Genomic DNA, 26,244 nt, shown 5'->3' with positions numbered 1-26,244 from the left:
TTTGAATCCGTCATACGAAGTTCAAGTAGAAACAACCCAATTGAGTTTATACTCAATTGGGTTCGGAAATACTAGTAGCTATTCTGACCATATTGGAGATGTGTATGTGACATATCCAATTGTGATTGACAGCAGCAGGCTTTTTCCGATGAACGGGGCGAGGAATGCCCGATGTTGCCATGTTTCGCTCGGTTGTCCTACGTCATACTGTAGTAGTACTAGCCGTACTAAGTAGTACGTACCGGTAGTACTAGTTTGCATTACCACATCATGGATTTTTGTCGGGCTCCTGAGTCAGGACCTGCAAAATGAGCAATTGGTTCATTTGCAGCCAATAGTGTCCAATCATACTGCGTTCAAGGGGATAACAATATATAACCTGTTCAATGCACAACATCTCACCAAATGTTGAGATTGTTGTCACGTTGGATCGAAAGGCATTCCTACTAGTAGTAGGTAAAGTAGTAGTACTATTGATATGATCATTATCCCCAGTTCACTCGTACATTTCGATCTTCGCCACTTGATCGCTTCAAGCATCTCTAGTAGTGGTTCATTATGTTGGTACAAACTCCTAAGGACGACTAACTCCATTCACGTGTACGCTTGTGGGGCAGTCGTATATCTGCGACGAGGTCGAGGGCCACTTGGGCGTGGTGTCGAACGGTCTTGTTCTCGGACCCACACAGTGTCACAAGGGTTTCCGTGGCGAGGGGGCAGTGCACAAAGCGGCTCTTTTGGCCGTCGTGCACGAGCAAGTTGCTTAGCCACTGGAGGCCATGGAGCACCAGATCCGACTCAGTTGTGCTTTGCAATACAGCAACGATCACTGGAATGTGGTCACACGACGATGCAAATGCATTCTCGTACGATAAAGCGCATATGGCTCGGACGCAGTCGACGCGCCAGCTCACGTCCTGTCGACCACACGTTTCGAGGAGCAACGCCAGCCACTGATTGTCCTCCAGCATCATATGGCGGTTCTCGGGGTGGTAGAACACGATGTTTCCCACGAGCTGAAACACATGCTGCTGCACAAGAGTCCACTTGGGCAATCGTAGCTGGCAAATGGTTAAAAAGGTGCGCGAGTACTGGCTCAGCCGCGTTTGGTTGTCGCGGTTCCAGCTCAGCTGCAGCAACGTCCACGCCGTCTGCTCCACCAACGCCATTTGGTTTGTATTGCCTTCGTCGTCATATTGGAGCGAGTGGGTTAGCAACGGCGCGAGCAACTCGACGGCTCCCGCATCGCCCAGCTGGCCTCGAACGATATCGTGTTGAGCGACGACCCCGAGCACCATGATGGCTGCAGATTGCACTGCAACTGTGCCCGACACGACCAGACTCAAGCACAGGTTTAAGTACGAACCCGGGTGCGCGAATGAAGATGTTGATTGGTTGGCATCCTGTTGAGACGAGTCAGCTACCCACAGCCGCAGCACAGTTTCGGGACTGGCGTGCAGAATATGCACCACACAGAGCGCAATGTTGCCCTGGATGGTGTCCATCTTGCCATCTTCAACGGCGTCACAGAGGTACGACGCCATCGACAGGGTGAGCAGCTGGGCGAGGCCACCCTCAATCAGCACTTGGTCGATCATGTCGACGTGGGATTCCGTGAGATTCGCCACCGCAGACAAGGCCAAGTCCACAACATCCACGTCTTTCGACGTGCGCAGTACCCGCAGCAGCACCAACATGCCGTTCATCGAGTAAATTAGTTGGTGGTGCACTCGGTTTTGAAAGCTTAAGTTAGTTAAGCTGTGCAATGCGTGTACTTGCATCGTTCGAGAAGGTGCGTCGTCCTCACACAGCCCCAGCAGCGTCTGCAGGAACCCCGGAACTCGCCCCATCAGGTGAATGTTGCGTGAATGCATGGCCAGCGCCGCGACACTGCCGAGCGCGCCTTCACGAACCGCCAGCGGAACTTCTTGCGACGACGCGCAGCTGAGCTCGATCAAAATGGCCAGCGCGCCGCTCGTGTCGCCGATGCTCAGCACGTTGACTTCGTTTATGGATACTGGAATAGCAGATGAACTGACCCAGTAGTCGGTTTCTTGGAGGACGTGCAGCCGATCCAAGTGGCTGTGACAGCGTTCGTGGGTCGTGGCGTCTGCGGTGAGGTTCATGCTACTGGACGAACAAGCCACGATGTCGTCAAACTCGAGCTTGGTTTCTTGGAGTGCGTCGGTGGCTTCACTTGATAGGCGGGCTACCCACTTGGTCCAAACTATCACTCGTGGATTACGGTGTCGCATGGTTTTTCGTGTTGAAGATATATAATATTTTTTTGTATTGACGGTATAGAAGATATATATATATAGTTATATAGCTGTGGGCTCAGTGTATTTATTCGCGGATAAAATAGGTGGAAACGTGATAGAATTGTTTACTTGTTTTGGCCTGCCATCCAATGTGTCGATGCGACTTGGGAGTGTTCCAGCTCAACTTGCCCAACGAAGTGGTAGCCAGTGCCCGAATTGAAGGCGACAGAGTCGACAGTTTGCACAATTCCACCAAAATCTATCAAGTATATAAATATATATGAGGGACTATCATATATATATATATATATATATACTGGAATGACTGCAGCGTTCCGTAAATCGTCGTTGGCGTGACCGCAAAGCCCTTCAATGCCTTGGACGAAAAAGTGCAGCAAATGGTCGGCGTTCGTAAGCAGCAACTGCGCTGAGATCCGTTGCCGCCAAACTTCGTGACGAAGTATCCGCTGTTCCGCCCGATGTTCGGCGATCTTTTCTTCGAGTTTGACTTGATGTTGGAGCTACCATCGAACGAATATATTATATATATATATATATATATATATATATATATATTCATGTTCTGACTATCTATTAAAATATATCCATGTTAATAACAATAATATAAATATATATTCATTTTCATCATATAAATTATATATATATACATACATATCCATGTTCTGGCAATCTATTAAAATATATCCATGTTAATAATAAATATATATATATATCCATTTTCATCATATATATATATATATATATATTTGAGCATACCAGCACGTCGTTATTGGCATCGATACTTTTCTTTAGACTCAGGTTCCACATTTCGAGGCGATGGATGCGACAGAGTTGCGCCATGATACGCGCCTGCATGTCGTTGATTTCCATTGCCCGTCGCTTTTCCAAAGCCGAAATGCCACATAATAAGTGTTTGTTCAGGACCTAACCATTGTAAATATGTGAGTGTGACACGTAAAATACGAAGCAAATGCGAAGGATTTATGTAACTCCCGACTTTGTGGTCAGACAATTCGCATTTCACGGCTTTGAGCCATTGCATCCGCAAGATTGCATCCGCTGCCGTGGTTTCCAATCGTTTCTCCAAGTCCTGTGAACATATATATTTATTAATTTACTGAAATAGAGAAATATATATATATGTACTGTACTTCACGAATCACAGCATGTTCTGCCAATAGCCGCTCGATACGTATGTCATGGTCCAATTGCTGGCGTTTCATTTGGTCTAGGAGTACTTGCATATGTTGTTTCAGGCTTTGAATGGCTTCGGCTTTGGTGATTTCCACCAAATCATCGGCCTATCATAAATATATATAAAATTATACCAAATCCAAAATATATTGCATACCACGGTAACCAACTCCATCACATGCGCCTTGTCAATATCACTTTGGCACTTGCTTTGTATCGCAAGCTTCAACGCGACGTCCAATTTCGCAATCTCCTGTTCTAACTCGAATACGTGGACGGCATGCTTTTCTTCCAATGCTGCCACTGTGGCCTCGTGCCTAATATGTATTTATCATATATATATGTATTATTTATCACACACATATATATATATATTACTTATCATATATATATATTGTTATTATGTATCATATATATATATATAATTTATCATATATATATATATATATATATATATACATACTATTTATCGTATATGTATATTATATATATATCACCCAGACTGAATACTCTTCTTCATGATATATACAGTATATATATACATATATATATATCAGTAGATATATATAAGTAGATATACCTGCTTTTCTGCTGGGACACTAGCCACTGGTCTTGCTCTTCCCAACAAGTCCGGTCAATTTGTTCATAAGATACGAGCTCTCTCCATCGCCCTTCTCGCGTGTAATTTAACAGCAGCCACGCCCGTAACACGTCCTGCTGGCCGCTGTCGCATGTGGCCCTCTGTCGCATCCACACGCCTTTGGTTTCGTCATGCAGCTGCATCTCCTCGTCCAGCCGCCGCCCGTGGAACTCGACCGCGCGCAGCTCCATGTCCATCAGTTTGGCCTTGGCGCCTTCGTTGGCTACGATCGCACTGGTTGTTTTATCGATTTTGGCCGTGTAGTACGCCACTTGGTCATCCCTTTGACCCTCCAGACGAGTCTTTTCCAATATGTTGATGGCCTGCAGAGGAAGTCGCGCGGCGGCGTCCAAGTGGGCGGTAAACTCGCCCAAGTCCCGCGCCAGCGCCACCAACCGCTCCTCGCTAGTCGAGACCCGTACGAATCAGATTCGACCCCGTGAGAATCAGATTTGGACCAGGACGAATCAGATTCGGATCAGATTTGGAGAAGGATATATCGACACATCCAAATGTAGTACATTACACAAGACCATCGGCAGGAGCATGGATTGAACAACCATATCTCAACGTCAAATTCGTGCGGGACTTCAAATTGTGTGATGTCCACCACTGTTGACGACGACCGATGATTCGCGAATCAGATACCGCAAACTCGACTCCGAATCAGGAATCAGATATCGACACCACGGACCCCGTTCCCACCGAATCAGATGTCGCTCGCATGCATGTAGAATCACGTGTTGACAAGGGATGACATTCACGAATCAGACGATCCATAGTCAACACAACACATTGTATGTACGAGACTCTGCGAATCAGACGAATGGACACACACGTATGTACCGGTCCACCCGATCCAGCATCACTTTGGTCCGCCACATTTCGTACTCTTTCTTCTTTGCCCACAACCCCGCGCCCCGCGCGGCTTCGCATTTTTCAAGCGCCTCCAGAAACGAAACCTCGTCGCAGATGCGGTCCACAGTCGCCGCCTCGTTGAGCCGCGTCTGCATATCCGCGATGGTTTCAACCAGATCTTCGCACTCGACGCGGCGACTCACTTCCGCCTCTTCCCATGCTCGCATGTCCCGGTCGTACTGTTCGAATGCCAATAGTTTGCCCCTGTCATTATCATCATTCCCGTCTCCCGTCGTGGCTACAATAGAGCCCCGTAACTCTACCGAATATATATATATATATATATATATATATATATATATATATATATACAATAATATGGCACTGGCTGTCTTACGAGTTGTCATCATCGTCGTTGTTGTGGGTTGTAATATCGGCATAGGGGGGGCTTCTTGGGTTTTGAGGCACTCTAGCCGCGCTTGGCTCGTTTCCAATGTATGTTTGCACGTTTGGATATCTAACAGCATAGCGTCGAGCTTTTGCTTGGCCTGCCCGATGTCTTTTTCAATCAAGTCTCGAAATGCATCGTGGCTTTCCCACGCTAAATCTTCCTTCTTCACCAACGCATCTACCCGTCTCTGTACTGTTTCCATGTGCAAGTACATGGTATCACTCGTCGTGTGTAGCTGGACCATTGGCTCGTGGCTCACGGGTGTGCACAGCCGCAGCCGCGTCGGGTCGATTGGAATCACAAGCGCCGCTTCGGGCACGTCATCTATCACGAGCTCGGCGGCCTGCAGTTTGTTCTTGGGCGGTGATGATGATGATCTTGCCTGCTGCTTCTTCGCCTTGGCTTGAGCTTCCATCGCAGCTGCGTGGCGATCCCGGGCTTCCTTTGCCAGCTTCTTTCGCTCCGCCTCGACTAGCGCATCGTACTCGGCTTGGACGCCAGCCTGTTCGCTGTCTAGATGGCGCCGGATGCTGGTTTGCAGCTGGTGGCTCAGCGTCTGTAGACGCAACGTGGACGACGCTACGTCCTTGTGCAGTCTGTCCAGCACTTGATGCTCGGATTCTACTTGGGCGCGGAGGGAGATGGGGTCCAAAAGTGGCGCGTCCGCCTCGCTGTCTGTCGATGTCGATATTTCTCTTGCCGAGTTGATCGTTGACGTGTTCAACGCCTGAATGCTATCGTTGTTGTTGGTCGTAGCATCCACTTTATTTGGTGATTGAGCTGCTGACAGAGTGTCGGCGTCGAGAGTGAGCTGCACCCCTGGCTTCCACTTGCCTTTAGCAACGTCCCAACCAGTGGGTGCCACGTATGTCATTGCGGGAGGTGGCTCCCAGCAGCTTTCCCCAGTCACTGCGTTATAAAAGTAGTTGTCGACCGCCGACCATTGGCTAGCCAAGGCCATGCGCTCTTGCACGAGTCGACCTTGCTCCATCAAGCGCAGCTGCATCGTTGCATCCAATCCGAGCTGGGCTTTGTCGTCCATAGATGCTGTAGTCTTCATGAACGGTCGTAGAATCGTAGGTGGCACCACGACAAAGTCAGGCCAAAGGTCGGCAATCCATTCCTTTTCATTGCGCCGGTCTTCCTTCTCTTTGGTCCACTTCTGAAGCACGGACTTGCATTTCGCGACACTCTCGACGAGCTGGGCCTCGAGCGATGCGGTCGTCTCGTGCTGCTGAGCCACCCATGCCTTCATGCGAGGAATCGCGGCTGTGGAAGAGTCCACGCGAACCTGCATGCGACTCAATCGCTGATCGCACTCGACCTCAAACGATCGACAAAGCTGCTCCAACGACTCGACCACAGACCCCATCAGCGTCAACGGAGTGTCGCCGCCTATGCGCGGAGAGAACTCGTCGCTTCCGTCGTCCTTGAGAATCGCCGTCGGGAGTGTCATGGAGTCCAACGCGGTCGCGGCGCCGTCCTTGTTGGACTTATCGTCGTTCATAGAGTTGAAGTGTCGCTTCGGGGTTGTTTGTATATAAAGGACGATATCCGGATAAACACAATATTAATCTCCAATCAGAATTGCGCTAGCGATCTTTTGGGCGATATCCAATTTTGTCATGATAGTGCTGTTGACATGGGCGGCGGTGCTGTCCGTTGCGAGTGGATTGGCGGTGCCCCCAAAGAGGTACCAGTGCAAAGCCAACGTATGCGTCCAGGAAGCCATCTCCTTCACGGCCAACGGCACGTCGCTTTCCATCTGCCAACTGACCTGTGGCCAAGGGAGCTTGTGGCCTCAACCCACCCAGCGCGTGCACGTGAGTCCGTCCGTGCAGTCGATCTCGATTGCTTCCATTTCCCATTCCGTCTCCTTTCTCGACCACACCAACTTTGACAGCGCTCTCGTTCCTGCGATGCACGCGAACTTCCTCGACATACTGCAATCCAAAGCCGCTGAGTGCACCACGTCCGTTGCAGTACCGGCACCCCTCCCCCTCTCCATCTCGGCCACGATCACCACCGCTGACGAGGTACATCGACACATCCATCTACCTAAACTGTACCGATCCCTCATCTTCTGTAGCGTCTGCGCGTGGACACGAACGAGACATACTCGCTGACGGTCAACTTGACCTCGACGCCGCACGTGACCATCGCCGCGATCACCGTGTTCGGGTACCGACATGCCTTGACGACGCTCAGCCAGCTCATGGAGTACGACGACATCTCGCACACGATGCAGCTCGTGCACAGCGCCAGGATCATCGACGGCCCCGCGTTTCCGCACCGCGGCATCACGTTGGACACGAGTCGCAACTTTTACTCGGTCGGCGCCATCAAGCGCGTGCTGGACGGCATGAGCATGACCAAACTCAACACATTCCACTGGCATTTTACCGACACCAACAGCTTTCCCATTGAAATCATTGGTAATCAATCAATCATCACTATAATATTTTGCCCTTTTACCCAATTTGTTTTTAAAAATTTCGCTGACTTTTGTGCCGAATCGCCAAATTTATCGATATCGATCGATTCTTGACATTTTGTATGTAAAAAGTTGTTTGGTATCACACTAATTGAAGTCACACACTAATTTGACGTTAAGGATGGTTTCCTGCAATCGGATTGGCTAATCCTTCTGCCGATGCTTCTTGTGTCTTACATCAGTTTTTTGTTTCGAGTTTTATATTTCGATATTATTTTTCTAATGTTGGCTTCAATTGACACTTTAAATTCGAGTTTTTTTTATATTTTATCTCCGATTGACTCTTTGATACAGGCGAGCCCCGGCTAACAACGTATGGCGCGTACAGTGCGCGACAGGTGTACACCCAAGCGGACATTCGCGGGCTTGTTCACTATGGTACATGTCAATCTATTTCCCTATTGTTTCAAAAGTGACACAAACTATAGCACCTATTGATAGCCAAAGTACGCGGAATTCGAGTGATTCCAGAGCTCGACGCGCCGGCGCACGTTGGCGCGGGGTGGCAGTGGGGCCACGCAGCAGGGCTGGGCGACTTGGTCGTATGCTATGACCATCTTCCTTGGGAATCGGCTTGTGTCCAGCCTCCGTGTGGCCAGCTCAACCCGAAAAACGACAAGATTTTCCCCATTTTAGACACGTACGCCGTGTTTTTACGTGAGTTTGGCCTGATTTTAGCCTAATTTGTAGGATTTACGGGGAATTCGACGCGTTATTCGATGCAGATTTGGTGCATATGGGCGGAGACGAAGTGCATTTTGGGTGTTGGAACATGACCAAGAGTATCACAGACGGGATGGCGTCGCGGGAACCGGCCGACTTTATATCATTGTGGGGCGAGTTTCAGGCCAAAGTGCATGCATTACTGGTGCAAATCCACAACCGCAAAGTACCAGCAAGGCACAAAAAGGTCATGATATGGACGAGCGATCTGACTCACCCCAGTTGGATTCAACGGTACCTGGCGCCACACGATTATGTGATTCAAATCTGGGACTCTACAACTACCTCAGCAAGTTCTGCAGCAACATTTGCCAAACTGGGCTACCACGTCGTGCTATCCAACTACGACAAGTGGTATCTGGATTGTGGCCACGGCAACTGGCTCACAAACGGCACAAGCTGGTGCGACCCGTTCAAATCATGGCAGGTCGTCTATGGAGTCGATATGTACGCAGGTCTCACCCCCGATTTGCATCCATTTGTACTTGGCGGCGAGAGTAAGTTCACCAACTGTATTGTGCTTTCGAGTGACATTTCATTGTGGTTTCTCGATTAAATCGATTTGATTGGCTACTCTTCAACATTATGAACCAATCAAAACCTTCTCCATGACATTCAACAACCAATCAGATCGATTGTGGATCGGTTTGGTCAGTGTTCGACAATATGTATTTTGATTTGACCAAATACCATTCGAATCCACTTTTGATCCAATTTCATCTTGTACACACTATACTATACAACGAACAGGATATAAATATTGGTTTTGCCCAATCCAACGTTTGGATTGGCAGAAATTTGACATGACTACGTGATTTGATTGGCTCAGACGGTTCTTTAGTCGATCCGGGTTTCGAATCGATTTGACAATAGGAATAAATATACCCCCGTTCATCATTGATAATGTATAGGGATTCGAATGATTTACAAATAATGGTATGCATTTTTATGACCTAAAAATCATTATTTAGCGGCGTTGTGGTCAGAATTAGCCGACGAACACTCGGCGGACGTCAAATTGTGGCCGCGGTCGGCTGCCGCCGCCGAGCGCTTGTGGTCGAATCCGGTGACGTCGTGGGAGGACGCCGTCGTTCGGTTGCAAAGCCAGCGGCGCCGGATGGTCCGTCGGGGGCTCCACGCCGATGCGATTCAGCCGCAGTGGTGCCGGGACCACCCTGGTCGGTGTACTTAGTTGATTCAGTCATTAATCGAAAGAAGAGGGCAAGAAGATATGAGGGCTACTGCTGTTGTGCACTTTTAACGATTGGCAGACGCGATGTACATAGATAGGGTGTACACGAACATCCAACTTGGTAGGGAAGCCCATCACTTGCGACTAAGCTATGTCAATACTAGTAGTAGATAGGTTCCATGCACCCATATAATATATAATATATATGGTAGATTCGCTAGAATTGTTGAATCAATACTGAACACGCTGGAGTTCTGATTGGTTGAATATACTTGTCGTTTATGAAAGAGCCAATCAAAAATCCGCTTAAAAATGGATTAGCCAATAGTGTCGATTCGTGATTCGATTCACAGCGGCGGGATATTCGATTCGACGAAGTCTGGAAATTTGTATATATATAATATATATATATACTACTTTAGCGCGCGCCATCCATATTCGTCAAAACTGTCCTCTTGATCGTGCCAAGGCTACTCTCTTTGCACACCAAGTTCGAGCTTGGCTACCTGGCTACAAATTGGCTACACTTCGGGCTACGCATTGGGCTACACTTCGGGCTACACGTTGGGCTACACGTTGGGCTACACGTTGGGCTACACGTTGGGCTACATGTTAGGCTACGAATTGGACTATAAATTGCCCTTGTGTCTGCAAAGCCAAGTGGTTTCAACGATAAATAAGGTACTGTAGTACTGTAGTTCTACGATACAGGGGTTACACGAGCACAATGACCACAGTCAGGTTATCCCTTGTGCGTTTGAGTTTGCACAGGTCGACCAGCGTCTGACAGATGGCGTCGACGTGCCAGCCCATGGCGAGCCCCATGTCGACGTACGCGGCGATCTCGTTGTCGCCTAACACGTCGGAGATGCCATCCGTCATGAGCACAAAGTACCCCTGTGCTTGTAATGAGGGACGATTTTGTTCTTTTAGCGAGAGCGTCGCGATCGCAGGACGGGCAATCACAAAGTCCTTTTCGTTGTGCTGCCCGAACGCCCTCGTCACTTTGCTCACGCCTGACACGCGGCGGCGGACGATCATGCCGTTGGCGCCCGTAATGCGACTCACTTCAGCAGCGTTGCGGACGTGGTGGTCCTGCGTGAGCCGGCGCACATCGCCCTGAGCATTCACATGCAAACAGTGCGAGTCGCCGCAGTTGGCTACTGTTACGAGGTGGTTGCCATGGGCGACGAGGACGACGGCGGTGGAGCCGCAGTGGTCGGCCGCGTCTAGGGGCTCGAGCGCTCTGTCGATAGCCTCGAACGTGTTGGCTACCGCGCTTTCCATCATGGTTGCAGAGCAGCCACTACTACTACTACGTGTGCGCGAACATTGGCGCGAGAGTTCGACGTGGAGGTGCTGGCCTAAATAAGTCGACACGACGGGGCTGCCGTGCCCATCGTACACTGCGTAGAACTGAACGTCGGCGCCAAGATTCGGCTGGATCACGCACACGTCTTCCATGCGCGGCTTGAACGACTTGTTCTGGACGGCTAAGGCTGCAACGTGGCGAAACGGCCCGCTGCTCATGTCCATGGATGTCGACGTGGTGATGACGTCTGGCGCGTCGATGAAATCCATGTCGTCGAAGAGAGGGTCAGAAGGCGGCAGCATGCAGTACAAGCGCGCCGCCGCGGCGTGGGCATTGCTTGGGCTACGAGGTGGCAAGGCGACCCCGAGCTCAACGGCGACGGCGGTCAATGATGATGATATAGTGGTTGCCTTCTTCTGTGATGCTGCTGTCGTCGTCACCATTACGGACGCCATTGCGACCTCTCTGCCTTGGCACAGACCCATGATGAGATGATTGCCTCGAAGAAAGACAACATGGTTGTGCTACTGGATTCATGTTCCGAGCCCCACTGTGTGTCCTATCACCCTGCACTGTGATTGGAGGATGTTATCTCTTGTGCTTTATGCTAACGTTTGTATGCATATATCTGATGACATGTGACAAGGCGCAGTGCTGTGTCCCTGCTGTAAGTTAACGTTAGTAGTATTTCTTGACAAATCTGTACGCAAGGCTACTTCATCCAATTTCATCCAATATGTCATCCATGCTTTTAATGCAACAATTATATTATATTAACCATAGTATCCAAGGTTGGTATTAATATCCCGTAAGTCTTAAGTATTAATAGTACTAGTAGTATATGTATTCATACTTCAAAGTAGTGGTATATAACCATACTATTTTAATAGTATGGTTCTAGTATAAATACTACTATTAAAATAGTAGTATTTATATGTTAAAAAGGAAAAATGTGGTCCCAATATGCCAATTTAGCGTACTACTTTGACCAACAAGGGCAAAAGAAGTTGCAACTCGAAAGTGCTCGTTCAAGGTATTATTCGCCAACCGTTAACGTTTGTTTGTGTTTGTTTTTTCGATTAACTATGTAACGTTACTCTCTTGCTTCAGAATCTATCCATATTTGACGTGAATCCAGTGCAAACTTCCCAGGTCCAACGAATCATTCACCCTCCTTCACACAGTAGTACGTACTCATTTTTACCCCAAAGGTTGTTTCAAATGAAGGAATGATGGCAGCTGGATACACTTTCTAGTCCGTACTACGTACAGTAACGTTAAGAATGAGGGAATTATAATACTATATAGTACTCATAAGTTAATAATACCATCTCGTCGTATTCTGTTAACCCAGAAAGAACTTGTGCTTTCGAGTGACATTTCATTGTGTTGTGGCGCGGTTTCTCGTTGAATTTTAATCGATTTAATTGGCTACCTCAGATGAGCTCAAAATTATGAGCCAATCAAAACCTTCTCAATGAAATTCAACCAATCAGATCGATTGTGGATCGGTTTGGTCCCTCCCCAAATTTGTATCAAATCGACATTAGAATCCAAGAATACACGTGAAGATGCGGATTTTGTCTAAATGAATATAAAATACTTTTAGAATTAGACATAGCTTTACTGTATGTACTATTAATTCGATTGGAGGTGACATTTAGTCACTACGAAGTAGTAGTGTATTTGTTCCCATGTTGTATTTCATGGGGCAGATCAACGACCAATGTACGTAGTACGAGCTAAGGTGGATTCATCCCCCCTACAGTATATATATATATAATATATATTCACTCATTATATATATATATATATTCATTTCCCCATCTGGCTGGGAGTTAGCTGCCTTAACTACAATACTTGAATCCATGATCGGTCGTTCAGCACTTTACAAGTCGGCGGGTTCGATCGGCTGCAGCGCCTGGTCCAGTTTCGCAAGGGTATCGTGCAGCTTGTCGTGAAATGCACTGTTTTCACACGAAATCCGCTCTTGTTTTGGCCCAAAGTACCGGACTTGGGCCTTGACGCCGCCGGGGGTCTCAATCGTCATCACATTCGTCCCATGGTCCAATTCCACTCGCCCATATTGGTCTTTGAGCACTCGATAGACCAGAATCAGATGCAGAGCCTGGACGTCGCCTTCGTCCGCGAGGCTTTCGATGGCGCGCGTCACGTCCGCCTCGTCCGCCGCGGCCGCCAGGGGCATATGGTCGGCCTCTTCCTTCAATGGCGGCGTCTCTGCCTTGACTGAGTGGTCATGTCGACACGCTGCCGTCGGGTGCATGCTAATCTATAAAGCATACACATGTATTTATATATATATATATATATGTATATATATATCAAACGATGGTCCATTATATATATATATATAGGCAACCATGCGACTCGCAACCAATACAATCCAAAGATGATCAGTACGTCGACACAAGAGACTTTACATTTGGAAGGTGCAAGAAACCTCATTTGTTACACATGCATCGAGCCAAAGTGTCACACAAATGATATTATGATCATAGATAGATATCCACACTACCAATATACCCCATACATGATATCATTCCTATTTTGAACTTGATCGTTCAACGTACATATATTGTATACATATATATATATATAGTCTATATATGTATATATATATATATATAGACCACAACAATACCCGCATTTTAACGCACGTACCATTGCCTCCATGGCCACAAGCACATCAATCGACGCTCCAGACAACAACACATTCTTTCCAATCACGAATATACATATATATCTCAAATTCAATGCATTTGTACTGAATCATAATATATCTACTGGTACCTTGAAACTGGCTGGACTGGCTTGCGCGTGCATGGTGAGGGCAACGATCGAGTCGGCAATCATGTCGGCAGTGGGGTCCGCCGTCCATTCGATCACGACTTTCTCTGGGGGGCAGTGGGTTACCATCACGCAGTTACCCACGATGATCGTGTCGTGGGTGGTCTTGATATCAGCGTACATTTGGCGCACCAGCAGCACGAGCACGTCAAATGGTTGGTGCACGAACGGCACTATATATATATATATTTATAATATATATATATATATTTCAAGCGTACCGTGCTGCTTTTGCGCAATCGTGCCCACGAGCAAGTTGGTCGTGTATTCGCTCAGGTCGTGGGGGTGCATCACGTGCGTATGAAAGTCGTGCTCGACCAGGAGCCCACTCATGTTGGTCTTTTCCGTCGACTTTAGCTTGGCATGGCCTGCCAAATCAGTCGCCATCCTATATATATATATATAAATATAAAATAAAAATATACAAGTATAAAATGAAGTATATAGAATAAAAATATACAAGTATAAAATGAAGTATATAAAATATAGAATAAAAATATACAAGTATACAATGAAGTATATAGAATAAAAATATACAAGTATACAATGAAGTATATAAAATAAAAATATACAAGTATAACATGAAGTATATAACATATAAAATAAAAATATACAAGTATAAAATGAAGTATATATAAATATAAACAATCCACGATATTTTAGATAGGAAAAACCGAACCGGCCGATCGCTTTGGCGACTTTTTCACCACGAAACTCGAGCACCACGTCCACCGTATTGGCTGGTGTGTACACCTGGGGCTGGTACACTTTGGGGTTGTGGAATTTCTTGTGTAAAGCAGCTTTTAGACGCATCATCTCTGTCTTTTCCCCATGGACGAGCACAATATGGGGCGGCGCTACCTGCGCTCAAGATATATATATATTAGGATGGCTATGTGTTTTATTCACTGGAGCGCGACACAACGGAGAATGAATGATGAATGAAGACTCGATAGGTACAAAACCACCAAAAGTAAGTATAGTGCCAAAGAGACCATATTGGAGGAGCCACACGATTGTCAGAATTAGTGTGAGATAGTCCGAAATTAGTGTGAATCAATCGATCTATAGTTGTTGGCGATTCAATATCAAAGTCCAACGTGTGTTGGGGATAATAAAAATATTTTGTATTTTTTCACCATTCGACTATCCAATCCAGTCAAATCAACGGCGACACAACGTCAGCATATATATACACACAAATGACACCATTGTTATGAAAAAACCTAAAAAAAGCGTCAATTTCTACTAAAAAAAAGCTCAAATCGGGCATGGTGATTCGTCCGTTTTGGGTACCTTTTCGATAAATCCAGACGTGCCCACGAAATCTGCATGTGCGGAAAAGCTAATGTACTCGACCGAGCAATTCATCGGCAACAGCCGGCCGTCCATGGACGTAATCTCCTTTGGCAGCGACAGAATCTTCTTGGCCAACGTTCCTTCCACGACATACCCTATACGTACGTATACAGCCAATCGTTATATATTTTAAAAATAGTGTATTCTGTATTTTTGTATATATTTTATATATATTTATTTCCATCATATATCGTATAATCAAGACACATATCCATTGTTGTCAATTTATTACTACTCAACACAATTACAATGACTTGATATTGTTGTTCATTCGATTCGAAATTCGAGTCGGAGGAGTACCCAATCGAAGGCAGAGAATCGATATACGACCAATCAAAACCCAGATTTTTGATCAAGTAACCAATCAAATCATCCACTGTTCGAATAATTCAACATTGAATTAGTGTGTGTGATTGAAATTAGTGTGACGAACTTTACAAAAGTCAAAGAATCAAAAGTCAACCAAATCAACCAAATCATTGGGTAAAAGATAGACAATCCCATTTCAAATCGATTCAAACGACTCGAGCCAGTCGGTAGCAGAATAATGTATGTCGTACGAGCAATAATGAAAGAATCGCCGATAGCCAATCACAGCACGTTCGGGTAAGAATTTCAACCAATCAAGTGCTACATCTTGCAGGTCCGTCTGCATTGGGCAAAACATGGGATATATATACGACACATTGTATAGTATAGTTTTTGCAAGCTTAAATCTCGAGTCCACGGCTCTCAGCTTATAATTTACTCAAAGGGTATTAGCACAATAGCATTTACAAGTACGTACTACTACTATTACATGCGAGAGCAGCTATGATAATCCATCCACCCACACCTCCACGCCAAGAATCGAAAAGAATATATATATATATATATATATATCCAGTATTCTTACACCCCAGATCGTCAACTACGTTTATAACATGCAAAAATCAATATATTTTTGCTTTTCATCCATCCGACTCCTGGGTAAATAATAGAGGAATATAGATGACGACCATTCGTCTTTAATAAATGATAGATGAACATATACGAGGATGTTTCGATGCATAAAATAGATGAAAATAGATGAACACATGCTATCTATTCTTGTACCTGGAATGAGGCATTCGTTCTTCTTATCCGAGCACCACCGTTCAAACAGTTGCCGCGACACGCCGCTCTGAAGCATACCAGGCGACGCCATCACAACACTTGGGCCTGTATCGTCAAAATCCTTGAGGCTCTTGAGGTTGGAAATGTACTCAAACTGGAACGGATTCGAGATGGCGATCTGCTTGCGGATGCGGTCGTTCATCATGTTTATGTACGTCTGGTACACGCGCAGCGCCTTGGCCGCCAGCTTGGAAGCAAAGTAGATGGGAATGTGCTGCAGATCCGGGTGAGCTTTCCAGTGTTCGTCTAGAATCAGCAGCAGCTCCTGCGTCCGCCCAAGCGCAAACACGGGGATGAGGCACCGCCCTCCGCGACGGACCACCGACTCGACCTGGCCTGTGAATCGCCCCTCTCGCTCCACCACGCTCTGGTGCACTTGGACGCCGTAAGTGGACTCGACAATCAGCACATCAGGACTCACGCCAGGAATCTCGGCCGCTACAATCATACATAGTATTAGTGGACAATTAGTAGTAGGATTGGAGTATTATATATATATAGGCCAACACGTTTGAAAGAAAATAGGTATGGAGTACATCGGAAATAGAGTGCATAGAAAAGTAGGATTGATACACGCGTAAATATATATATATATATATATATATATATATATAGGCAATGAAGGTCACAGAATCGATATATATATAGGCAAAGAAGGGCACAGAATCGATATATATATATATATATATATGATACTGTGTAATCGCACTACTTGAAAACGGATCACGTGACAAGAGTGCGTACAACTCATGTGGCATTGAAACGGATCATGTGACGATATGGATATATATATATATATATATAAACAAGTCCAAAGATAACGTTATATAGAAAGCACTCCAAAGTAAATATATATATATATATAATATATACTCGTCAAAAGTGATCAATTGACGATTATATGATGCATATCTATGTATGTATCTATCTATGGATACATGGAACACGAATATACGGTCGAATCGTATCGGAAGTAGGTGGGACATGTGAGACTGCATATGTACCCATGAGATGCCGGTCGTTCTCGAGGGAGTAGTCGCCTGTGTAGAGTACTTTGACGCCGCCGATCTCGATGAGGAACATGCACGCGCCCAGCACGTGTCCGGCGTTGTACGGCGTAAACTTGATGCCGTTGATCATCTTCTCCTGGTGGAAGTCGATGATTTCGACCTTGGCAACACATCGCTCGAGGTCCTTGTCGTCGTAGATCTGGTCCTCCACGCTGATGTTGGACACGCGGAGGAAATCCCGAAGCATCATTTGCATCACGGCTTTCGTGGGATGTGTCATGAAGATGCGCCCTTTGAACCCCGTCTTTTCCGTGAAGTGCGGCAGTCCCGCGACGTGGTCGATGTGGAAGTGCGTGATCAACAGCAAGTCGATCTCCTCTGCCTCCACCGAGTCAAAGTACGGCAACGACCCGTGCCCAGAGTATCCCTACATCATCATGACAACACTGGACCACATAAACGACTTACCGGGTGCACGCCGCAGTCCAGCATGATCGTCTTGCCCTGGAATTTGAGGATGATACACGACCGGCCCACTTCGTTACCTGCACCAAGCGGCATGATGCGCATCACATGACGCTCGTCCGTCGCGTCTTCTTCGCCCTTGCGTTTCGTCGCCATCAAGATGAGCTTCCTGGTCACAGTTGGTCCCAACAATCCAAATACCTGTGAAATATGATATATACCTTTCTAAAGGGATACCGGGATAAATATCTCACATCCGGAAAACTCACCTTCATCCGGATGTCGACCACGTAGAAACCAAAGCCCGGCAGTCACCATGGAGGTTAAGAGTTGACTGTATATTTTGCGCAGGCCATCAGCAATGATGTGGGTCATCGCCGCCTTGCTTGCATCCTTCGTGGGGGTATCTAATGGAGCCTTGCCAGTGTTCGGCTTCATCTGGAAAGCAGGTCTGAGCGAACGGACGACGTGCGAGAACATCCCCCTCGAGTGCCCCGGCGGCGCAAACGTGTACCAGTTAGAAAAGCTGGACTGTGCGTACCCCGTGTGTCCACCGACGATTCCGCCCAAACCGACCCCCAAGCCCCTCATGACATCTGCACCTATCCGCCTTGTTCCTGCTTACGCCTACACTGCCGAACCGCAGGCCCCCCGTCGTCCCTCCAAGAAGCAACGACATGCTGTGTAGATGGCCCTCACAACAAATTGGCAATGTTTTACCCGTCAGACACCGCCAAAGGGTGTCGAATCACGCTACTGTATGTACCCCGACGAATTGAGACTTTGCGAGTAAACACGACTGACTAAAACTCGTGGTGAGTTTATTGAGTTTGGTTTTCTGATAGTTACTAGTATACTACGTAGTACTATACACCGTCGACCGTAATTAGAGCAGATTGCACTCATTTTTTCAACCTCGTCACCAGATTTATGGCACATGTATTAGTGTACATTTGTACTTTGAAGTAGTATATCGCAATCTGTAGTAAGAGGGCTGTTCCAATTTTAGTATATTGAGAAAAATTAGAATGGACTATTATCTTGATATTTGTATGAGGAAATTGTCACAGAATCAAACATCACAAATCAGCATTGATGTACAGTATGGAGTCGGTACATATTTCCAGACCCCGTCGAATCGAATCTCGCCGCCGAATCGAATCGCGAATCGACGCTATTGGCTAATCCAATTTTTAGCGGATTTGATTGGCTCTTACATAAAGGACAAATACATTCAACCAATCAGAACTCCAGCGTGATTCAATTTTACAATTAATCAGGCTTACCGCGCGAATGTAACGTTATTGTGAATTCGTTCCTGATCAATATTGAATCAAGTTGGAGTTCTGATTGGTTGAATATCCTTGTCCTTCTGTAAGAGCCAATCAAATCCACTAAAAGTTGGATCAGCCAATAGCGTCGATTCGTGATTCGATTCGGCGGCGAGATTCGATTCGACGGGGCCTGGAAATATGTGCCGACTCCACAATAAACAAACAGTTAATAGAGCAGACACATCATATCCTTGGGTCGTTATACCATATATTCGATGGCGTTGTATGACTGCACGAGCAATTGGGCATCGTGACATGCACCCGAAACACCGAATATCACTAATGACCAATCACAAATTCTGAAAACTCTGTGGACCGCACTTATTTTGAATCCACACTAATATTTCTCAATCCGGTCATCGGTGTACGTACAGTACATACCATCGTTTCATTCGATCCCAAGCTCCCGTCGGATAACAATTGGTGTTCCAGACAACCTCTGTCATCCGTACACGAATGGTACTAGTACGTACAAGGTTTCAGTGGCCGCCAATGCAACAAGTTGGGAAAAGTCGTACCAATAGTTCGATACGACTTGGATAAAAGCCTCATCGCTATTACTACGTAGTATAGTACAGTGAACGGGTACAGTAATACTACGTAGTAGTACTACATTTTTGGAGCACTCGTATACCAATACTACTTTCCCATCGGTTTTTTGATATTACTTCCCCGTCCCAGCCGAACCTTGTCACGTCCATGCACGTGACACGATTCTTGAGTCAACCATTTTATCAGAAGTCCACTTCATCGAGTCCTACAGTACTGGCTTGGTTAGGTCAAATTACCGATTCCATATCATATTTCACGTCCAGTACATACTAGAACTAGTACCTGAATATATATTTGTCGTTATTTTGACAACAGTTCGAAAGAATCCCAACAATCCAGCTGGAGGATACCCACCTGGCAAGTTGGAATCATCCGAGCTCGGTTGTTTGTTTCCAAGCTACGTACAGTACGCCACCACTTCTTCGTTGTCTATACGCTAAGTCGTGTCCATATATATATATATATACCAACTCAAGCAACCAGGAACCACCTTCCAAGTTCTGGTGGTTTCACATTGCCCCGAATCCACCGTCCGTCGCTCTGCCGATCACTTTCGCGGGTTCGATATGTAATCAGCGCCAAAGCCATCCAATATGAAGTTGAACATCATCGTGTCACCCCTCCCGCAATGAAAGTGTGCTGTGGACCAATTGTGGCGCTGGTCACGTGCCTACACTGTACATAACGTTGCCCATACTGCTGAATGGTACTGTACCAAACCTTCCGTCGAACCCATTCTTCAATTTCCCACGTCCAACCCACATGACGACCTCCACAACAACGACCTCCACCACCAGCAACACCACTGCTGGTGTGTGTCTCTTCAACGACTGTCCGCATCCCGCAACGTTACCGTCCATGAAGTGCGCGTTCCACAAAGGTCGAGGCAAGTGTCGTATGCCTGACTGCCACAACCAAGTGTACGCGAGGCAGCTGTGCGTCCGCCACGGTGGCAAGAAGATCTGTCTGCGGCCACACTGCACGGCCCACGCCCGAGGCAACGCCTTCTGCCTCAAGCATGGAGGCGTGGCCAAGCGGCGGACGTGCGAAGTCGACGGCTGCGTCAAGCTAGCCCACGCCAACCACAAATGCGTGGCCCACGGAGGGGGTCGGTACTGCAAGTCCCCTGGCTGCTCGTTTCACGCGCGGTTCGCAGGGCTGTGTCTGCAGTGCAATTCGGATCTAACCCCCCTCGACCTCCGGAACCACGTGATGTTACCCCTAGACGACGTGGACTTCTCGATTTTGCAAGTGCTGGCCAAAGAATTCACATCCAAGCGTGTGCACATTGACGGACTAGAGGTGTGGAAGGACGAAGACTCATCTACCCAAGTCCCAAATGTAGTGGAAACATAACCTACACGAAAATCATAGAGTTGAGCTAGCGTTTGATCGGTGTTCGTGTTGGTGGCAATGCGTATCTTTCATATTACGATCAAGTACTACTATTGCATGTACTGGTGACATGTAGTAACATCGAGTAGTACTACTATAGCACATGATATGGAAACTCCAAAGGTATAATTTACTCCGAAGTATTTGGTGGTGTTTGGTAGTGGAGCGCAATGGGCCGAAGTGCATCTACGCACATAGAAGTCACGTAGCATTATACAGTAGTGTTTGATGCAGTACCGAATTTTTTCTGGTAAGTTTGTACTACGTAGTACTTCGAAGTACTTCAGTTAGTACAAGTAAGTTTCAGTACAGTAGTACTCCGGTGTACTAGTAGAAAATAGTTAATAGTACTAATCAATACTAGTAATACTTACTACGTAGTATAATATTAATAATACTTCAAGTATATCAATAACGTTAGTACTATTAATACAGTACTAGTACTTCGAAGTACAGTAGTACAGTATTTCGAAGTATAGCAATACCGTTAGTATGTACTACGTAGTACTATTAATAGTACAGGTATTAATATACTATTATAATAGGACTGTACTACTACGTAGTAATACTAGTAGTACTTCCTACCAGTATTCCCAACCTTCTACGACTGGCTCATACTACTGTAGTGCTCGAATACAGACTTGCGAACGTGCCCAGAGTTGGTTGGATATGTAGTGCTGTACTGGACTTGAAGTCCTTTTCATGGTCGTCAGAGTGACTTGCAGCGCCACACGTGCATGTGGCCAGACGCTCACTCGCATATCTATGTCAATGTGACGTGGCGATGAGTGCGCCGTCCGTATCACGTGGAAGATCAGCTTACGAACATCTGGACGCAACCACTTTGTCGTTCGATTTTCTCGTGAGCAGATTGGATCTTTGGGGCGCAATCAATGCACACTTTGCTTGAGGCTCAAGCCCCAATCGAATAACTGTACACCACCTCAGCCCTGCTTCGACTATTAATGTTATGAACGCAAAGCTACAGTGTCAGGGATGCTCAGCTTATGAATATGGTTCCAGAACCGGTATGTACTCAATTTGGCGGCCAGTACGTGGATGCTCATGCACAGAAATGAACACTAACCTGGACTACGGATTGGACATTTCAATCATTCACAGATGTGAGGGCAGCTCCAGTCAGGTACAGGGCTTTCTGATTGAGCTTTCGCTGTGAAGCCCGTTGGGTTGTTCAAAATTGTTCTTTGTAGTCTTGCGTCATACGTGGCGCCATTATTCTCTGCATAAGCCGATGCAAGTGCAACAGAACACATGTCCAACGACGAGGTTGTACAGTACAAGTACTACAGTAGCGTATGGACAGGAAGTGTGTCACCACGAAGTTTGTCGTCGATGATACCAATCCATTCTCATCTTTCCACGAATTTAGTGAGTACTAGTATTACATATCTACACCTGCCTAACCTGCCCAGCACCGATTACGTACAAATGACTGTACTCAGCCGACAACTTACTGCCTGTGATTCACGTTGGGTAATCGCCAAGATGTTAGTATTTCAGCAAACTCTGGCGAAAGCGTGAAACCTTCGTCATTGAGTATTTGAACACATCAGACTCGATTTTGTCCACTTATTAGTAGGCAATCTTGTGTACAAAACGACATTTGAATCACCTGACATGGCATTTGCCATGTCCACCTCATTCTCTCGAGGAGCTATTGTACCACTGTAACACTGAAGTGTACTGTTAATCCAACCTTTTCTGTCAACTTTTCTACCGCCGTCACGCTCAAGCCTAACGTTAACGTTATGGAGTTCGGGTATGACCCCCCACCACATGTAGCCGCCTCGTCGATGTTCATAGCCTTGGGGGTTGGTTGTACGGTGCGCGTCATCTGAAGCTTGTGATACTGTATGTTGTAGAATATGATAAGGTGTTAGAGGTTACTACGTTGTATATCTATATCTTAGAGGTTTTACTATAGCATATCAGAGGTTTTGGATACATCCTGCGAAAGTGCGCTTTTCCGTTTATATCTGGGTGATCATCAGCATCCACTAAATTGAATTATATTATAAAGGTTTGTTGAATAAGAGAATGTATTACATTTCAACAATTGCGTAACATTTATTAGAGGATATCAGGAAACAGGGTAAAAGCATTATTGCGTGAGATTCAATACTGTTCAAAATCTATAAGAATGGTAGTCATTTCGACAAACTACCATTCTTATAGATTTTGTACAGTATTGTATCTCATGCAATAATGCTTTTAACAGTCCACTCCGGAGTATCGGATACGGCATTCATCGGAATGGTACAGTCCGTCAACAGTATGGTTTTGATTTGACTGAGATATGGAGAAAATGGCACTCGATGCTGACGATCTCAGTCTCTTTGGGACCATTCCAGTGTAATGATGACCAACTTTGGCCTCCATACATTTTGAAAATTTTGCGAATAACGTTATCCGCGATTGGCCTCTATTATGCGCTAACGTTATCGATTTCTAGAGCTATTTCACTCACATCAGTCATTTGAAGATTTGTATGGAGCGGTTTTGGACTCATATTTTTACAGGCTTTGATGACTCCATGTGTACATAGGTGCAGAGGTACAGTACATAGGTACATACCCATTTTGCTCTTGTGCGACGTTTACAGGACAGTACTGTATGTATGGCATTTCATACACTCCCTAAATTTGGAAACTGGAAATAGGGCAAATATTCGGATTGTGGTACAAGAACAGTCTGCCAAACTGGTCATGTGGACGCATTGCACCAAGGCTATGACTTGGTCAATGCGTCCACAATACCGGTATTCTGCTATGGGTTTCGCATTAGTTTTTTACTGAAGGGGGGGTTGATTTTGCAGTGTCGCCAGGGACGATACCAGTATTCCGACGGTTGCATTTTCACCTTCGTTTGCCGAGTGAGTTTCTATTGCGTGGCAAAGCAGGCTGTGGTCAGAGTTGCAGTCTTCACATATCCTTGCAGAAGGAACTTTTGAGTTACTAACTGTTACCCTGTGCCTTTTCAAGTCGTGTCACGACAGTAACGTACTGTACTTGCGCTAGATAATACTAGTACTTCGAAGTGGTACAGTACAGGGCTCCCCCATTCCTGGTTCTCGTAGCCTTGACGAAGGCTACACGGGGATATGTACTGGTAATGTTACTATCAGAAGTGTATTGTAGCTGTCGGCCATCCAATGTTACGAGTGCTGAAGCTGAAAATGCTGGAGCCCCAATTCATACAACACGAGTCAGTGAATATACAGCACTGTACACTGAGTATCATGGCACGACTTGGTGGTCAGTATGTATGGCGACGCACGCAATAGACATCCAGCCAAGCCGCGTTCATTTTTCATTGCCAAAATGTACTTTATACCCCCAGTTGGTTGTGATGTCAGATTTAGTTGTACTTTCAAACGCAACAGGTTCAATAAAGCTCATTCCTTTCGTCACATCAACGTGCAGGCATCGAACAAACTAGCTTTCCATATTAGTATACTACAAACGCTAGCGACCATTCCATTCCATAGATTGCCACAACCCCCCATGTACTACTACAACCTGTAGAGTTGAACGTCCAAGTTGTCCCACGACATGAAGCCATTCGATTCTCACTTTTCCCCCACGGTGCCCAAATATTACTCACCGATGACGATTAAACCACATGAACAAGAATGTAGTGGGTAAAATTCGAAACTCTTCCTGCCGAAAAGTTATCCCACTTCGGTTATTTGAGCACACTACATATCAACAAGTGATGGCAACCACGAGTCTACCCACCATGGAGACGCATAGTCAACCTATGGCACATATACACAGTATTCGTTAATAAGTACTAGTACATATATTTAGGCGCGCTGCCATCGGCTCAACTGTGTGTCCAGTCTGTCGACCAGCCAAATTACATCCAGTGGGCAGCCAGTACCACTTCGATTGCGTCGAACGTTTTGGCAACGTACCATCACGCATTTTACAATTTGCTTCGAACTTCACAGCATGCCATCAACACGTACAACTGGTGTCCTCATGTGCCTCTTCAACGACTGCCCGCATCCCGCGACGTTGCCGTCCATGAAGTGCACGTTCCACAAAGGTCGAGGCAAGTGTCGTATGCCTGACTGCCACAACCAAGTGTACGCGAGGAAGCTGTGCGTCCGCCACGGCGGCAAGAAGATCTGTCTGCTACCACACTGTACGGCCCACGCCCGAGGCAACGCCTTCTGCCTCAAGCATGGGGGCGTGGCCAAGCGGCGGACGTGCGAAGTCGACGGCTGCGTCAAGCTAGCCCACGCCAACCACAAATGCGTGGCCCACGGAGGGGGTCGGTACTGCAAGTCCCCTGGCTGCTCGTTTCACGCGCGGTTCGCAGGGCTGTGTCTGCAGTGCAATTCGGATCTAACCCCCCTCGACCTCCGGAACCACGTGATGTTACCCCTAGACGACGTGGACTTCTCGATTTTGCAAGTGCTGGCCAAAGAATTCACATCCAAGCGTGTGCAAAATAGGCAAGCCTCATCGTCGTGGGATGTTGGGACTCAATATGGTCGAAGCTTAAACGTCATGATTTAAATATGTACTGGTAAACCCTATTAAAATACTATTAATAGTACTACTGAAGTACGTAGTATACAATACTTTAGTACGTGTCCTCGTTCATGGCTGTGGTATATTGGAATACTACGGTAGTGCACAATGCAGTAAGACTACTTTTCATGGCGTCCACACTTCCGCTAGAACAATAAAGCTGGCCACATTGGGAGTGACCTCATAAGCAATGCTCGGTTAGTATTTTGGAGTTGCATTTTGAGGGGTGGGTAATCAACTTCTACAGAAACACGCGGACCAGTCGTGAATTTGGTTGCAACGTAGTAAGCTTAATTCGGGTAAAGTTAATTACTTATTCATTCTCATAGGAGCCATAAAATGGGCGGCAGGAGTGATAAACTACCAGCAAAACGTTGTTTTCAAGCAGAGAAATGGGC

At 46.3% G+C, this 26,244-nt stretch overlaps 7 protein-coding genes across 8 annotated transcripts; 4 read left to right on the top strand and 3 right to left on the bottom strand.

The window, feature by feature from the left end:
• Window positions 1-458: 458 nt before the first annotated feature.
• Window positions 459-6,947, bottom strand: H257_05478 (hypothetical protein). The gene is made up of 10 exons (XM_009830375.1): window positions 5,372-6,947; window positions 4,963-5,272; window positions 4,057-4,521; window positions 3,634-3,793; window positions 3,434-3,583; window positions 3,280-3,372; window positions 3,039-3,206; window positions 2,579-2,782; window positions 2,391-2,520; window positions 459-2,227 (listed from the first exon to the last, which is right to left on the bottom strand). The coding sequence occupies exons 1-10, from the start codon at window positions 6,930-6,932 to the stop codon at window positions 585-587; spliced, it is 4,884 nt and encodes a 1,627-aa protein (XP_009828677.1). The 5' UTR covers window positions 6,933-6,947; the 3' UTR covers window positions 459-584.
• Window positions 6,948-7,029: 82 nt separating this feature from the next.
• Window positions 7,030-9,883, top strand: H257_05477 (hypothetical protein). The gene is made up of 6 exons (XM_009830374.1): window positions 7,030-7,461; window positions 7,515-7,860; window positions 8,214-8,297; window positions 8,361-8,559; window positions 8,610-9,139; window positions 9,614-9,883. The coding sequence occupies exons 1-6, from the start codon at window positions 7,051-7,053 to the stop codon at window positions 9,832-9,834; spliced, it is 1,791 nt and encodes a 596-aa protein (XP_009828676.1). The 5' UTR covers window positions 7,030-7,050; the 3' UTR covers window positions 9,835-9,883.
• A 569-nt stretch (window positions 9,884-10,452) lies between these two features.
• H257_05476 (hypothetical protein) lies at window positions 10,453-11,601 on the bottom strand (the record flags this gene model as incomplete). Its single annotated transcript, XM_009830373.1, has 1 exon — window positions 10,453-11,601. One exon carries the CDS (start codon window positions 11,599-11,601, stop codon window positions 10,549-10,551), a length of 1,053 nt encoding a protein of 350 aa, XP_009828675.1. The 3' UTR covers window positions 10,453-10,548.
• A 1,334-nt stretch (window positions 11,602-12,935) lies between these two features.
• H257_05475 lies at window positions 12,936-18,202 on the bottom strand. 2 transcript variants are annotated; one of them, XM_009830371.1, is made up of 8 exons: window positions 18,007-18,202; window positions 17,533-17,965; window positions 16,469-16,966; window positions 15,311-15,468; window positions 14,694-14,875; window positions 14,236-14,402; window positions 13,958-14,187; window positions 12,936-13,436 (listed from the first exon to the last, which is right to left on the bottom strand). In XM_009830371.1, exons 1-8 carry the CDS (start codon window positions 18,157-18,159, stop codon window positions 13,035-13,037), a joined length of 2,223 nt encoding a protein of 740 aa, XP_009828673.1. In that variant the 5' UTR covers window positions 18,160-18,202; the 3' UTR covers window positions 12,936-13,034. The 2 variants fall into 2 exon arrangements, with proteins under 2 accessions (XP_009828673.1, XP_009828674.1); XM_009830372.1 differs by lacking the exons at window positions 17,533-17,965; window positions 18,007-18,202 and having other exon boundaries at window positions 16,469-17,129.
• A 162-nt stretch (window positions 18,203-18,364) lies between these two features.
• On the top strand, window positions 18,365-18,691 carry H257_05474 (hypothetical protein; the record flags this gene model as incomplete). The annotated part of the gene is made up of 1 exon (XM_009830370.1): window positions 18,365-18,691. One exon carries the CDS (start codon window positions 18,365-18,367, stop codon window positions 18,689-18,691), a length of 327 nt encoding a protein of 108 aa, XP_009828672.1.
• A 1,704-nt stretch (window positions 18,692-20,395) lies between these two features.
• H257_05473 (hypothetical protein) lies at window positions 20,396-21,287 on the top strand. Its single transcript, XM_009830369.1, has one exon. It carries the CDS (start codon window positions 20,652-20,654, stop codon window positions 21,243-21,245), a length of 594 nt encoding a protein of 197 aa, XP_009828671.1. The 5' UTR covers window positions 20,396-20,651; the 3' UTR covers window positions 21,246-21,287.
• Window positions 21,288-25,288: 4,001 nt separating this feature from the next.
• H257_05472 (hypothetical protein) lies at window positions 25,289-25,831 on the top strand (the record flags this gene model as incomplete). Its single annotated transcript, XM_009830368.1, has 1 exon — window positions 25,289-25,831. One exon carries the CDS (start codon window positions 25,289-25,291, stop codon window positions 25,829-25,831), a length of 543 nt encoding a protein of 180 aa, XP_009828670.1.
• Between the last annotated feature and the right edge of the window lie 413 nt (window positions 25,832-26,244).

Source organism: Aphanomyces astaci (assembly GCF_000520075.1).
Source record: "Aphanomyces astaci strain APO3 unplaced genomic scaffold supercont1.10, whole genome shotgun sequence".
NCBI classification, from domain to species: Eukaryota; Oomycota; class Saprolegniomycetes; order Saprolegniales; family Verrucalvaceae; genus Aphanomyces; species Aphanomyces astaci.
Note: the sequence above shows the minus strand (reverse complement) of the source record. Positions and strands in the feature narration are given on the sequence as shown.

What these genes read in the sequence shown, in the direction of transcription:
- H257_05478 (XM_009830375.1), bottom strand. Translation starts at nt 6,932, where the DNA reads ATGAACGACGATAAGTCCAACAAGGACGGCGCCGCGACCGCGTTGGAC. An exon ending in GTGTCCCAGCAGAAAAGCAG is followed by an intron (nt 3,794 to 4,056) that starts GTATATCTACTT and finishes AATACATATTAG; the next exon opens with GCACGAGGCCACAGTGGCAG. An exon ending in TGGATGGCAGGCCAAAACAA is followed by an intron (nt 2,228 to 2,390) that starts GTAAACAATTCT and finishes CACGAGTGATAG; the next exon opens with TTTGGACCAAGTGGGTAGCC.
- H257_05477 (XM_009830374.1), top strand. Translation starts at nt 7,051, where the DNA reads ATGATAGTGCTGTTGACATGGGCGGCGGTGCTGTCCGTTGCGAGTGGA. An exon ending in ATTTTCCCCATTTTAGACAC is followed by an intron (nt 8,560 to 8,609) that starts GTACGCCGTGTT and finishes CCTAATTTGTAG; the next exon opens with GATTTACGGGGAATTCGACG. An exon ending in ATTTGTACTTGGCGGCGAGA is followed by an intron (nt 9,140 to 9,613) that starts GTAAGTTCACCA and finishes ATCATTATTTAG; the next exon opens with CGGCGTTGTGGTCAGAATTA.
- H257_05475 (XM_009830371.1), bottom strand. Translation starts at nt 18,159, where the DNA reads ATGGCGACGAAACGCAAGGGCGAAGAAGACGCGACGGACGAGCGTCAT. An exon ending in GAACGACCGGCATCTCATGG is followed by an intron (nt 16,967 to 17,532) that starts GTACATATGCAG and finishes GTATGATTGTAG; the next exon opens with CGGCCGAGATTCCTGGCGTG. An exon ending in GTCGCCAAAGCGATCGGCCG is followed by an intron (nt 14,403 to 14,693) that starts GTTCGGTTTTTC and finishes ATATATATATAG; the next exon opens with GATGGCGACTGATTTGGCAG.
- H257_05473 (XM_009830369.1), top strand. Translation starts at nt 20,652, where the DNA reads ATGACGACCTCCACAACAACGACCTCCACCACCAGCAACACCACTGCT.